Source organism: Canis lupus, chromosome 32, assembly GCF_048164855.1.
Source record: "Canis lupus baileyi chromosome 32, mCanLup2.hap1, whole genome shotgun sequence".
NCBI classification, from domain to species: Eukaryota; Metazoa; Chordata; class Mammalia; order Carnivora; family Canidae; genus Canis; species Canis lupus.
In genome coordinates, this window is record NC_132869.1 from 38,871,328 (window position 1) to 38,886,687 (window position 15,360).

Genomic DNA, 15,360 nt, shown 5'->3' on the forward strand with positions numbered 1-15,360 from the left:
TTTAAATAAACACCATTTGGCAACCATCATAGTAATAACTCATTTTGTCAATAATCATCAAGGATATTAAAACTAGTGGGTAAGAGTTTGAAGGAATATGAGGATATTTACACAGTCTCAAGTATCTTCCCACAAGATACTCATCAATTACAAAGAAAAATAATAGTAAATCTGCTGGTTTTTTTCTTTTTTGAAATACCCTTACTGACATCAAATGTAATGCAACAGATAGATATGATATCTCCTGATATCAAACACTGAAAAATCACAGCATCTCTTCCATGGTATGCCATGCCCAAAGTGCATAGCCTGGATTTAATCATGAAGAAATATAAGACAAACTCAAACTGAGGAACCATTTTAAAAAATAACTGGCATACGTTGTTCAACAATGTCAATGCAATGAAACCTAAGACTGAGGAATTGTTCCAGATTAAAAAAGCCTAAAAAGGCATGACAACTGAATACAACAAAGACCCTTTGTTATAAAGAGAAAACACTGGGACAACTGGTAAAATGTGAATAAATCTAGGTGAAGAAACACAGTGTTTTTTTATTTCTCCTGCAAATTTTCTGTAACTCTACAATTATGTCAAAATGAAAAGGGGGCAGGGTAGAGGAGAAGGATGGGAAGGGCATAGAGAAGAGAGGGGAAGGAAAATGGAAAAAAACGAAAATGAAATAAGAAGAGGGATCCCTGGGTGGCGCAGCGGTTTGGCGCCTGCCTCTGGCCCAGGGCGCGATCCTGGAGACCCGGGATCGAATCCCACGTCGGGCTCCCAGTGCATGGAGCCTGCTTCTCCCTCTGCCTGTGTCTCTGCCTCTCTCTCTCTCTCTCTCTGTGTGACTATCATAAATAAATAAAAATTTAAAAAAAAAATGAAATAAGAAGAACTGGTCAGATCAGTGAGAAGATTATGATGGCTAGATCAAGTAAAGAATAGTGAGAAATAAGGCTGGACAAGAGTACAGGGGAGACCCTGCAGCCCTTTGAAATCACTCATGCATTCACTCATCCAATTAAATATTTATAGATGCTTACCATGTGTCAGGAACTGGAATAATGTTGCTAGGCACATGATTGTCTAAAATGTACATATTCCAGCCTCTTTTGCATCTGTGAACAGCCCCATGAGTGGTTCTGAACAATGAAATGTAATTGTAAGTTGTGTGTGCCACTTGTAGTTCATGCCTAGAGTTATGGGATCTGTCGCCTTTTCCCTACCCCTGTTGGCTGAGATACAGACCAAGACACTGAGACCTGAAGCAGTGACTTTGAAAACAGGTATTGACAGCAGATGGTAAAAGTTCCACAGCGTACAATGGAAGCAGAAAGAAAAAAGTAGCTGTTTCTATAGATGAAAAGGTATCATGGAGGCAGGAGGAGGTAATGATTGAATTGAATACACAAAATGAGCAGGGGCATAAAAAGGAATAGTATGCTTAAGGAAAAATAAGTACTTCTATTTAAACTGGGAAATACACAAAAATAGCCTTCAAAAATTGCAAAATAAATAACCAGCATTAGAAATTATGCAAGAAATTGTTCTGTGATCATTCAAAATCCAACTGATAAAACTTAGGGAAGTACAACTGAATTATAGCTTAATTCAGAAACCATGTGTATATTAGTAACTACATTTATTCTAGCTCAAGAAGTGATGTTAATAGGATAAAGTTAATCTGCATGAAGTCTATAAAAGGATAACTTGGCTAGAATTGAGCTCTATGTTTGTCTAACATTGTCTAGAGGCAAATGACAGCCAGTTCACAAGAATGAATCTCTGATTTCTTTTGACATTATTATGTACCAACATAAATCAGAGAAAAAAGTTGAAAGAGAACAAGATTTTATTTTATTTTATTTATTTTTTTTTTAATTTTTATTTATTTATGATAGTCACAGAGAGAGAGAGGCAGAGACACAGGCAGAGGGAGAAGCAGGCTCCATGCACCGGGAGCCTGATGTGGGATTCGATCCCGGGTCTCCAGGATCACACCCTGGGCCAACGGCAGGCGCCAAACCGCTGCGCCACCCAGGGATCCCTTTATTTTATTTTTTTTTAAATTTTTTATTGGTGTTCAATTTACTAACATACAGAATAGAAAGAGAACAAGATTTTAAAAGTGACTATTTCTGTCAATGACTGCATTTTATTCCTTATTATTTTCTCTATATTTCCAATGTTTCTTAATAAATACGTATTGATTGAAAAAATGCAAATGTAGGAGGACTCAGCTCATCCTGTCCCACGTTTACAAGTAGGTATCACCTGTATCCAAGTCAATAAACCAGAGAGTGAGTTAACTGAAGACAGGCAGAAGAAACTCCACAACTAAATACAGAGAAGAAGCTCATCTGAAAGGTTAGGAAAATCAGAAAAGTAGAGGAAGACTTCCCATAGGAGGGAAGGAGCTACATGTGCAGAGAAGGCAAAGAAACGGATCCTTGACCCAGGTAGCTCACACGAGGAAGAATAATACCCTTAAGGTTTGGCTTTAAAACTCAAAGGAACTGGGTGGCTCAATTGGTTAAGTGCCTGCCTTCAGCTCAGGTCATGATCTCGAGGTTCTGGAATCGAGCCCTGCAGATGCTCAGTGGAAGGGCCTTCCTGCTCAGTGGAAGGGCCTGCTTTTCCCTCTCCCTCTGCCTGCAACTCTCCCTGCTTGTGCTCTGTCAAATAAATAAATAAAATCTTTAAAACAAAAAAGAGCTGAATTCAGTGAGTTTGGAAAACCAATGGGACTTGGAATCTAGAGCTTTAAAAGTCAGCTGACGCAGCACTGGATGAGTTGGGAGGGCAAGTGACAGATGGGTTGTTGCTCTTAGACAACCAGTGTGGAGAGGCAACATAAAAATGGCAGTTTACACAGTGCTGGGGGCAAAGAGGAGACCAATATATTAACGCTGATTTTGGAGCCTGTTGGGGGACTTCTTTGAAAACCATTTTTCTCCCCTGCACCCCACCCCCAGCAAAAACACAGAGCCACCTGGGGGAGATGGGGCTGCATAGACACTTAAAGCCTTGGCCCAGGATCAAGGAAAAAAAAAATTTAAGATTTTTTATTTATTTACTTGAGAGAGAGACAGCATAAGTAGGGGAAGGGGCAGAGGGAGAGGAGTAAGCAAACTCTCCACTGAGCAGGGAACCTGATGCAGGGCTCAATTCCAGGACCCTGGGATCATGACCTGAGCTGAAGGCAGACGCTTAGCCCACTGAGCCACCTATGCAACCCTTAAGGAAAATTCTGTTAAAGCTGCATTTATCCTGCCCAGTCACTGGGTACACTGCTGCTGCCATTCACAAGCAGCAGTACCTAGCCACACACTCCTAGCCACTGTGATGCACCAGGCTCAGTGAAACCCAGCCATTATTGCACTGCCACACCCAGCCTCATGCTCCCAGCCATTGCAGCACTTTACGGATCCATCACAAAACTAGTGGCCCAATGCTAATTTTGCTAACAATATGCCCTGTTCCCAAGTTCCCTGGTGGACACATCCTGTCAGAGCTGGCCTGTCTGAGTCCCACTAACACTGCAGAGAGTAAGCATAGCCCACAACAGGCAGAGAGTCTGCAGATCATGGCAATGAAAGGAAAAGTGACTTACACACAACAGGAAGGTGTAAGACACACACAGGATACTCTCTAGAAGTGATAGGCTCTCGTAAAGAGGGGACACTGTACCAGCAGGGCACTCTGATACCTCCTCTTCAATACTTTCAAGAGCAGAAAACATAAGTGACATTCTTGACATAAAAAATTGGACACAGAGAGGCAGACAAAATGAGGAGACAGAGAAATTTATCCCAAATGAAAGAAAAGGACAAGGCCATGGCCAGAGATCTAAGCAAAACAGATATAAGTAACACATCTGATAGAGAAATTAAAACAATGACCACAAGGATACTCATTAGACTTGAGAAAAGAGTGGAAGACATCAATGAGGCCCTTACCACAAAGATAAGGAATAAAATATCAGAAGTAAAGGGTTCATTAAATGAAATGAGAAATATACCTGATGGAATGAACAGCAGACTGGAAGAAGCAGAGGACCAAATTAATGCCCTAGAAGACAGAGTAATGTAAAGTAACCAAGCTAAACAAAAGAGAGAAAAAAGAATGCAAAACAAGAATAAACTTATTCTAGGAAAATGAGTGACTCCATGAAACATAGTAACATTCATATTATAGGAGTCCCAGAAGAATATGAGAGAGAAAAGAGGGCAAAAAATTTAGGCAAAGAAATAACAGCTGAAAATTGTACTACTCTGGGGAAGGAAACAGATATCAAGATCCAGAGGAAGTACATAGAACTCCCATCAAAATCAACAAAAGCAGACTCACACCAAACCATATTGTTATTAAATATACAAAATACAGTGATAAATAAAAATCTTAAAAGCATCAAGACAAAAGAAGTCAGTAACTTACAAGGGAAAATCCATAAGTATAGCTAGCAGAAGATTTTCTTAACAGGAATTTTGCAAGCCAGAAGGGAGTGGCATGATATATCCAAAGTACTGCATGGGAAAGATCTTCAGCCAAGAATACTCCACCCAGCAAGGCTTATCATTCAGAATAGAAGGAGAGATAAAGAGTTTCCCAGACAAACAAAAACTGAAGGAGTTTTGTGACCATTAAACCAGCCCTACCAGAAATATTAAAGGGGACACTTTGAGTGGAAAGGAGAGACCAAAAGTGACAGCATAATGCTAAGAAACACGAAAGCAGTAAAAATGAATATTTCTGTAAAAAATCAGTCAAGAAACTAACCAAAAAAGAACACAAAATACTTAAAACATGAGGGTGAAGAGGAGAAAAAAAGAGGGTGAAACTTAAATGACCATCTACTTAATATGGACTGCTATATGCAAAACAAAAGATGTTACATACAAACCTAATACTAACTATTTATCAAAAGCAACTAATAAACATGCAAAGAATAAAGAGAAAGAAATCCAAATAAATCACTAAAGAAAATCAGCAAACCATGAAAGAGAGAAAGACAAGAAAGGATCAGGGAAAATCTTCAAAAATAAGCACAAAACAAGTAATAAAATGGCAGTAAGTACATATCTATCAATAATTACTCTGTATGTGAGTGGACTAAAAGCTCCAATCAAAAGACACAGGGTGTCAGAATGGATTAAAAAACAAGACCCATCTAAAACACTGTGTACAACAGACTCATTTTAGACCTAAGACACCTACAGATTGAAAGTGAGGAGATGGACCTAAAGCAGCAGAATACACATTCATATTGAGTGCACATGGAGCATTCTCCAGAAGAGATCACATACTGGGTCAGTCAGGCCTCAACCAGCAAAAAAGACAGAGATCATACCATACATATTTTCTGACCACAATGCTATGAAACTTGAAGTCAACCATAAGAAAAAATTTAGAAAGACCACAAATACATGGAGGTTAAAGAGCATCCTACTAAACAATGGAGTAACCAGGAAATTAAAGAAGAAGAAAAAAACAAAACAAAACATGGAAGCAAATGAAAATGAAAACACAACAGTCCACTACCTTTGGGACACAGCAAAGGTGGTCATAAGAGGAAAGTGGGTATTAAGTAATATAAGCCTTCCTCAAGAAGCAAGAAAAGTCTCAAATACAAAACCTAACCTAACACTTGAAGGAGCTGGAAAAAGAATAGCCAATAAAGCCTAAAATCAGGAGAAGGGAAATAATTAAGATTAGAGCAGAAATAAGTGATATAGAAATAAAAAAAAAAAACATCAAAAAAAAAAAAAGAAATAAAAAAAAAACAATAGATCAACAAAAGTAGGAGCTAATTCTTTGAAAATATTAACAAAATTGATAAACCCCTAGACAGACTTATCAAAAAGAAAAAAGAAAGGACCCAAATAAATAAAATCATGAATGAAAGAGGAGAGATCACTACCCACAACACAGAAATATGAACAATTAGAAGAGAATGTTATGGGGGTGCCTGGGTGGCTAGGTTGGTTGAGCTAGATCTCAGCTCAGGTCTTGATCTCAAGGTTGTAAGTACGAGCTCCATGCTGGGCTCCACTTTAAAAAAAAAAAAAAAGAAAAAGAAAGAAAAGAATATTATGAGCAATTAAATGTCAACAAATTGGACAATCTGTAATAAATGGACAAACTCCTAGAAACATATAAACTACCAAAACTGAAAAAGAAATAGAAAACCTGAACAGACCTGGTTTGTTCAAACCAGTTGAACAAAGAAATTGAATCAGTAATCAAAAATCTCCCAACAAACAAGAGTCCAGGGCCAGATGGCTTCCCATGGGAATTCTACCAAACACTTTTTTTTAAAGAAGAATTAATACCTATATTTCTGAAGTTGTTTCAAAAAACTGAAATGGAAAGAAAATTTCCAAACTTATTCTATGAGGTCATCACTACCTTGATTCCAAACCCAGACAAAGACCCCACTAAAAAAGAACTACTGACCAATATCCTTGATGAACATGAATGCAAAAATTCTCAACCAGATACTAGCTAACTGAATCTAATAGTACATTAAAAGGATTATTCACCATGATCAAGTGGGATTTATTCCTGGGCTATAGGGGTGGTTCAATATCCACAAATCAGTCAACATTAATTTAAAAAAAGGATAAGAACCATATGATACTCTCGATACAGAAAAGCATTTGACAAAATACAGCATCCTTTCTTGATAAAAACCCTCAAGAAAATAGGGATAGAAGGAACATACCTCAATATCATAAAGACATCATATATATATATGACCTACAGCTAATATTACCCTTAGTGGGGACAAACTGAGCTTTTCACCTAAGACCAGGAACACAACAAGGATGCCCACTCTCACCTCTGTTGTTCAACATAGCACTGGAAATCCTAGCCTCAGCACTCAGATAAAAACAACAACAAAAATAAAAGGCATTCAAATTGGCAAGGAAGAAGTCAAACTTTCACTATTCACAGAAGACATGATACTCCTTGAAGAAAACCCGAAGACTCCACCCCAAAAATTGCGAGAACTGATACATGAATTTAGCAAAGTCATAGGATATAAAATCAACATACAGATATGTTGCATTTCTATACACCAATAATGAAGCAACAGAAAGAGAAATCAAGGATTCAGTCTCATTTACAATTGCATCAAAAACCATAAGATACCTAGGAATAAACCTAACCAAAGAGATAAAAGACCTGTGCACTGAAAACTACTGAACACTTAGGAAAGAAACTGAAAACACAAAAATGGAAAAAAATTTCATGCTAATGGACTGGAAGAACAAATATTGTTATAATTTCTATGCTACTTAGAGCAACCTATAAGTTCAATGCAATCCTCATCAAAACACCATCAACTTTTTTCACAGAGCTAGAACAAATATCCTAAAATTTGTAATGGAACCAGAAAAGATCCTCAATAGCCAAAAGCCAATAGCCAAAATCCTGAAAAAGAAAAAGCAAAACCAGAGGCATCACAATTCTGGACTTCAGGTTATTTTACAGAACTGTAGTAATCAAAACAGTATATGGCACTGGCACAAAAACAGACACAGATATCAATAGAACAGAACAGAAAATTCAGGGGGAAAAGTCCACAAATATAAATTAATTTCCACAAAGGCAGGAAAGAATATCCAATAGGAAAAGGACAGTTTCTTCAACAAATAGTGTCGGGAAAACTGGACAGCTACATGAAAAAGAAAGAAATGGAATCACTTTCTTACACCATACATAAAAACAAATTCAAAATGGATTAAAAAACCTAAGTATCAGACCTGACACCATTAAAAAACACACAAGAGAGCAGCCCGGGTGGCTCAGTGGTTTAGCACCACCTTCAGCGCAGGGCCTGATCCTGGAGACCCAGGATCCAGTCCCACGTCAGGCTCACTGCATAGAGCCTGCTTCTCCCTCTGCCTGTATCTCTGCCTCTCTCATGAATAAATAAAATATTTTTTAAAAAAATAAATAAATAAAATAAAAAATACACAAGAGAGCAAAGGCAGTAATTTCTCTGACATCAGCTTTAGAAACATTTTTCTAGATATGTCTCCTTAAGTAAGGGAAACAAATGCAAAAATATTGGGACTACATCAAAATGAAAAGCTTCTGCACGGTAAGGGAAACAATGAACCAAACTAAAAGGCAACCTATGGAAAAAGAGAAGATATTTGCAAATGATATATCCAATAAAAGATTAGTGTCCAAAATATATAAAGAATTTATAAAACTCAACACCCAAAAAAACAAATAATCCAGTTAAAAAATGGACAGAAGACATGAATAGACACTTTTCCAAAGAAGACATACAGATGGCTAACAGACATAGAGATGTTCAACATCATTCACCATCAGGGAAATAGAAGTCAAAACTACAATAAGATACTACCTCACACCTGTCAGAATGGCTAAATTTCACAGCACAGATGTTGGCAAGGATGTGAAGAAAGGGGAACCCTGTTGCACCGTTGGTGGGAATGCAAACTGGTGCAGTTACTCTAGAAACAGTATGCAGTTTCCTCAAAAAGTTAAAAATAGAACTATCCTATGATCCAGCAGTTGCACTATTAGGCATTTACCCAAAGGATACAAAAATACTAATTCACAGGGATACATGCACACTGAGCATTATCAACCAATAGCCAAATTATTGAAAGAGCCCAAATGTCCATCCCCTGATGAACGGTAAAGATGTGGTTTTTACTCAGCCATAGAAAAGAATGAAATGTTGCCATTTGCAACAACGTAGATGGAGCTGGGAGGTATTATGCTAAGCAAAATAAGTCAATCAGAGAAAGACAAATGACATATGATTTCACTCATATGTCGAATTTAAGACACAAAACAAACGAACAAAGGAAAAACAAAGAGATAAAGGTAAACTAAGAAACAGACTCAACTACAGAGAACAAACTGATGGTTATTGGAGGAGATGGTGGTGGCAAATTAAATTGGTGACAGGGTTTAAAAAGTACACTTGTGATGAGCACAGTGCATTGTATGGAAGTCACTACATTATACACTTGAAGCTAATGTAACAGTATGTTAATTAATTGGAACTAACATAAAAACTTAAACACAAAAAAATAGCCTTCAAGACTTTTTAGAGTCATGTGTATATGGAGGTATACATGTACATATACTTGATAAAATAAAAAGTAATTTAAGAGTTTTGATACATGCATAAACAGATCAATGAATAGAGTATTCAAAAAATCCAAATACATTGAGAATCAAGTATATTATAAAAGCGATAAATGAAAAATAAATGTATCATTCCACAATGTTCAGACAATTGACATGTTTTTAAAAATAAATCAAACTTTGATCCCTATCTTACTCAAGACTAAAACAAATTCCAGATGATTCATTTTTAAGGAAATTTTTAAAGGAAACAAATCAAACAATAAATATATGAGTGAAAGGCATGGGGAAAGTAAAAGAAAATTATTATAATAATCATTATTTATCTAAGAAAGATAAAAGTGTCAAACATAAAGAAAACAATGGAGAAACTTACATTTCTATAACAAATCAAACAAACAAAACAAAATAAAAAGCAAAATTCCACTTGGAATATCCTGAAAAAGAAAGGGGGATATATATATACATTTAAACACTTTAAAAAGGCACAGAGTATTTCTGGAATTAAAAAAAGAAAACTGGTTACAGTGATTATTTCTAGGAAAACAGTTTTACTTTATAATAAATATCTTTTTTTTAAGATTTTTATTTATTTATTCATGAGAGACACAGCAAGAGAGAGGCAGAGACACAGGCAGAGGGAGAAGCAGGCTCCCTGCAAGGAGCCTGATGTGGAACTTGATCCTGGATCCCGGGATCACGCCCTGGGCCAAAGGCCAGACACTGAACCACTGAGCCACCCAGGCGTCCCTATAATGAATATCATTTTAAATTATGTTTATATGAATTTGAGTTAAAAATAAAATCTAGTTAAAAATTTAAGAGATCATGCTCAACATAACTAGACCAAGAATATCATTGGTGATAACTGGTAACACTGCCTGTTATCAAAATACATTGTAGGAAAGGTTGCACAGAATTTCATTTTTTTTTTTTTAATTAATGAGAGACACACAGAGAGAGAGAGAGATAGACAGAGACACAGGCAGAGGGAGAAGCAGGCTCCATGCAGGGAGCCCGACGTGGGACTCGATCCCGGGTCTCCGGGATCACACCCTGGGCTGAAGGTGGAGCTAAACCACCAAGCCACCCGGGCTGCCCAGAATTTCAGTTTTAAAATAATTAAGTCATGAGGATGTCATACAGAATATGTTTAATTATACTGTATCACATATATGAAAGTTGCCAAAAGATCTTAAAAGTCCCTATCAAAAGAAAAAATTATTTTGTAACTATCTACAGTGACAGATGTTAACTGAATTTATTGTGACCATTTCACAACATATACAAATACTAAATGATCATGTTGTACATGTGAAACTGTTTTATGTCAATTATGCCTCAACTTTTAAAAGTTAAAATAAATAGGAGCACCTGGGTGGCTCAGTCGATTAAGCATCTGACTCTTGGTTTTGGCTCAGGTCATGATCTCAGGATTTTGAGATCAAGCCCATACTGGGCTCTACACTCACTATGAAGTCTGCTTGAGATTCTGACTCTCCTTCTTTCTCAGCCCTTCCCCACTCTCTGATGTGTGCGTACAGTCAGTCTCTCTCTCTGTTTTTAAAATTAAAAAAAAATTTTAAATGTATCTTTTAAAAGAAAAAATTATATAAAGCACCTGGTAGTGGAGTGTTAGCAGTCAATTGTCTTAATAAATTAATCAAATAACCAACTATGTAAAAAAGATTCAACTCACAGATCATCTCAGTTTCATAACATAGCCTTGTTCTGTGATGTCTCAAATATTCCCAGATACTAACATTTTATCTCACAAATATTCCTCTATTCAGAAAAACTGTAAATCACACACATGTATGTTATTCTCTTCTACTGGAGCTCTAATATTAAAGTTGTTTTTACTAAACAGATCTGTTTACTCTGAATAGATCAAAGGGTATAAACAGAATCAACAAAAGAAAAGTCTTTCTTCACCTCTGGATTCTGTCCAGTTCCTCTTTACAGAAATCATCACAGGATATTAGTTTCCTGTGTCTAATTTCAGATATTTTATATGTATGTATGAGTACCAATATAAACATGTTTTTTGTTTTTTAAAAATATTCAAATAATAGCTTTCTATCTAGTATTTAGCTCCTTCACAAAAACAGCCTGGAGAAGGGCTTCTTTTACTTTAGCGTTATAGCAGCATTCTATTTCAGAAGTGTATCTAGCTTATTTAACCATTTCCTTATGAATTTAGATTGTTTTCAGTCTATTATTACAAACTACTCTTCAATAAAAAGCCTTGTACATCACAACATGATCAGTGTGGGTCAACATTTTTTGGTTTTCTCTTTAGATATTTGTAGAACTTTATATATACAATTGTTAAAGCACCTTCTCCAAGAAGGTTATGCAAATGATCCCCCAATTCACAGTACTGAGAAAAATCTCTATTTACATATCCTTCCAAAATAGGTAACTAATTTATTTTTAGTTTTTCCCATTGATGAACAAAATAGGAATTTACCATTCTTTCATTTTGACTAACAAGTATAAACATTTATTTGTATATTTCTTAACACTTCTATGATTTATCATAGTCCCTGAAATAAAACAGCTGTTGAATAAATGAGTTGTCCTTATTGTACTTTTTTTGAATGTCATAAGCTTTGCTCATTTTTATATTGAGGTATTATTCTCTTCTGTATAGACATGAAAAAGACGATTGATTCTTGCAAGACTTAAAGTATATCAAGTGCCTAAACACTACCTGTTAATAACAGGCCCTCTACTTCTCTACCCTTTCCTTAGTATATAATTTCATTTAACCTTCACAAAAATCCTCAGTGGTGGGTGGTATATTATTCCTATCTTATACACGAGTACATTGAAACTCAGAGACTAAGCTAAGGTTACTTAATTGGAAAATCCTCCTTCAGAGAACAAAAGTAAGCCAGGCTAAGATACAGGCATATGTCCTTTTGTTTAGATACAGGTAGGTGTATGTCCTTTTGTTGCTCTGTGCTTTACTGCACTTCACAGATTAAAGATGTGTGGCAACTCTAAATTGAGCAAGTCAGTACCATTTTTTCAACATTTGCTCATTTTGTGTCTCTGCATCACACTTAAGTAACTCTCACAATATTTCAAGGTTTTTATTATTATTATATGTTAGGCTGATGTTACTATTGTAAATATTTTGGGGCACCACAAACTGCACCCATCTAAGGGAGGAAAGTTAATCAATAAACCGGTATGTCCCGCCTGCTCCACTGCCCAGTCATTCTCCTGTTTCTCTCCCATTCCTCAGGCCTCTCTATTCCTTGAGGCACAATAATATTAAAATTAGTCTAATTAATAGCCCTAAGTGTTCAAGTGAAAGGAAGATTCACACACCTCTCACTTTATTATTTTTTAACATGTTTCTCACTTTAAATCAAAAGCCAGAAATGATAATTAAGCTTAGTGAGAAAGGCATGTCAAAAGCTGAGATAGGCTGAATGCTAAGCTCCTGTGCCAAACACTTAGCTAAGTTGTGAATGCAAAGGAAAAGCTCTTGAAGGAAACTAAAAGCGCTATTCCAGTGAACACATGAATGATAAGAAAGGAAAATAGCTTTATTGCTGTTACGGAAGAAGTTTCAGTGGTCTGGAGAGAAGATCCCTTAACATTCCTTTAAGCTAAAACCTAATCCAGAACATGGCCTTAAGTCTCTTCAATTCTATGAAGGCTGAGAAAGATGAGAAAGCTGCAGAAGGAAAGTGTCACACTTAACAGAGGTTGATTCATGAGGTTTAAGGAAAGAAGCCATCTCTATAACACAAAGGTGCAAAGTGAAGCAGAAAGGACTGATTGTAGGAGGAGGAACATTTGCTTCAGGATTGACTGCAGGTAAATAAGACTACAGGTAAATGAAACAGTGGAGAAGGGGGACTACTATACTCTCTCCCCTTGGCTAGATACTGTCTAAACTACTACTATTTTGTCAAGAATGAGCAAATCTCTTCTTTTGTAAAGCTTTCCTTCATTTCCCTTTCCATAATTCAACAGACTTGGTACTATTTTCTACTAATGATTTTTTAAATACCTGCCTTCACTGGTAGATCATAAGCTCCTGTTGGGCTTAATTCATGCTTGCAATTACAGACATTATCGTAAAGTAAACCACAGGGATACGTAATACAATAGATAAGAACAGAAACAATGGTAAAATATGCTGGAATGTCTTGGGAATGTCTTTTGAATTAGAAGTAGTTATATTTGTAAAATCCTAAATAGTCCTCATTCCTCTTTTTTTTTTCTTTAGAAAGAAGAGAAAGTTAAAAAAAAAAAAAAAACAACCTATGTCTCAAAAGAGATCATGGGTAAATATTGTCACATTTCTGCTATTTTAGAAAGTCATCAGATAAGTCACAGAATCTGAGATATGTCTGCCATTGTAAATTTTTATAAAGACATACATGATAATCCCTTAAGCATTTGATAAATATTCCTTAAGAATATCCACAGAAATACTGTAGAATATACCTCAGACTGCTAAAAATTACTCCTCACCAACATAAGAAATAGATTATAACTTACTAAATCAGTTTCTTTTTTCCTTCTTTTCTTTCTTTCTGTTTTTGGTACCTAATGGGAGAGAAATCCAAAAACTGTTATAACAAAGATGAGCATATTTTCTTACTTCCTTGCAAATGTTGAGATTTTTGCTCAATAGGTAATAATGTAAGCAGCTCTTTATTATTCAAAAGAAAATGTATAGTGCTAGCAAACAAATATAAGACAATTTTTAAATTCAGTAAACCACAGTGCCCATAAAAGCAATAGAATAAAAAGGACAATTTAGGGATTTTTATCTTTTTAAACATCATTTCTGTCCAGAAGTCACTCCAACCTAATTTAAATGATTATTTTAGTCATTAACTGAATGATTACTAACTTTTAAGATTACACTTTCCATATTTTGGCTCTAAAAAATTCTCCATCCCAGAGCTAAATATAAAAAGGTATCACATGAGATACAAAAAACTCTTTTATACATGACATTTCCTAATAACCACAGTATAGAACAATATAAACCTAACCTTTAAGATTATAAACAAAGGCACTATATGCCTACTAAAAATCTTCTTCTGAAAAAAAATAAATAAATAAAAATAAAAATCTTCTTCTGTATAACACGAAGTCCTTAACCTAGACCTAGAACAGAAGAACTTTCAAGGATTAATTTATATCTGACTACTTCCAAAAGTAAGTTAAAATAACTGAAAATAAAATAGGACCCAATTAATAAAAAGGATTAATAGTATTCCTGATACCTAATAATTAGATACCTAATTATTTCAGCTGAAGTACTGAAAGGAAACACATAATACAAAACTTTCACTAAACCTGCTATCTCTTCTGTAATATGATTTCATAGTAACTATTATGAAATCATTATTTAAAAGGATTGAAAAATTAAATAAAATATGCAACACTGTACAATTCCTGCCACTTAATAAATGAATGTTATTATGGTTATATAGATCTCCAGAAACACATTTTCCTAAAACCTAATTCAAGAAGAAATACAATTTGTGGTTACTTATAGAAAGGCCATCAAATGATACAATGAATTACATCTTTTTTGGGAAAAAAAAAGAAAAGGAAATTCATGCAGTGACCTCTATCAAAGTGGAGGATATAATGTTGAGAACACAAAATCATATTTAACTCAGCAAAGAATATATTAATTGCAGAAAGTTTAGATAATATGATCTGATAAACTTATAAGATAGAATTAAGTTTGCTGAATCTAAAGTAGTGCTAAGTGGACCTATTCCGTGTAACGTTTTTCTCAAATATCAAACACTGTCTCAGACTCTTAAGAATTCTTAACTGAATCCTTTTAGAAATCAAACATAACATATTTACCTTTGTGGGTATACAATCCAAAGTCTTGAATTCGTTCATATATTCATCTAAAAACACTTTAAAAGTGTTGACCCAAACTCTGACTGGAGATTCACTCCAATCACGCTGCTCAAGCCTCATGGTCTTTTCCAGAATCTGTTCAAATAGTGCGTAGAGGTCTTTATACCTTATGCTTTTCCCATCATCTATCTAATAAGCAATAAGAGATGAAATGTTAGGTTTTATTTTAAAAAATTATCTAAACACAGAAGATATTCAACTTGTATTGGGTAGTGTTTAGAATAAAGATTAGGGTCCTTCCTAACGGGCATGCCCATGATGTCACGTGGTATCTGTAAATGCCCTCTCTACTGTGGAATGT

At 35.4% G+C, this 15,360-nt stretch overlaps 1 protein-coding gene across 12 annotated transcripts in view; it reads right to left on the reverse strand.

The window, feature by feature from the left end:
* Positions 1-15,360, reverse strand: part of MYO9A (myosin IXA) — a 263,388-nt gene that overhangs the window by 48,983 nt on the left and 199,045 nt on the right. For all 12 annotated transcript variants that reach the window (XM_072809461.1, XM_072809467.1, XM_072809468.1 and 9 more), the window contains 2 exons: positions 15,000-15,188; positions 13,665-13,712 (listed from right to left, as the gene is read on the reverse strand). In XM_072809461.1, coding sequence (XP_072665562.1) covers positions 13,665-13,712; positions 15,000-15,188 — 237 coding nt within the window. The remainder of the gene's footprint in view (positions 1-13,664; positions 13,713-14,999; positions 15,189-15,360) is intronic.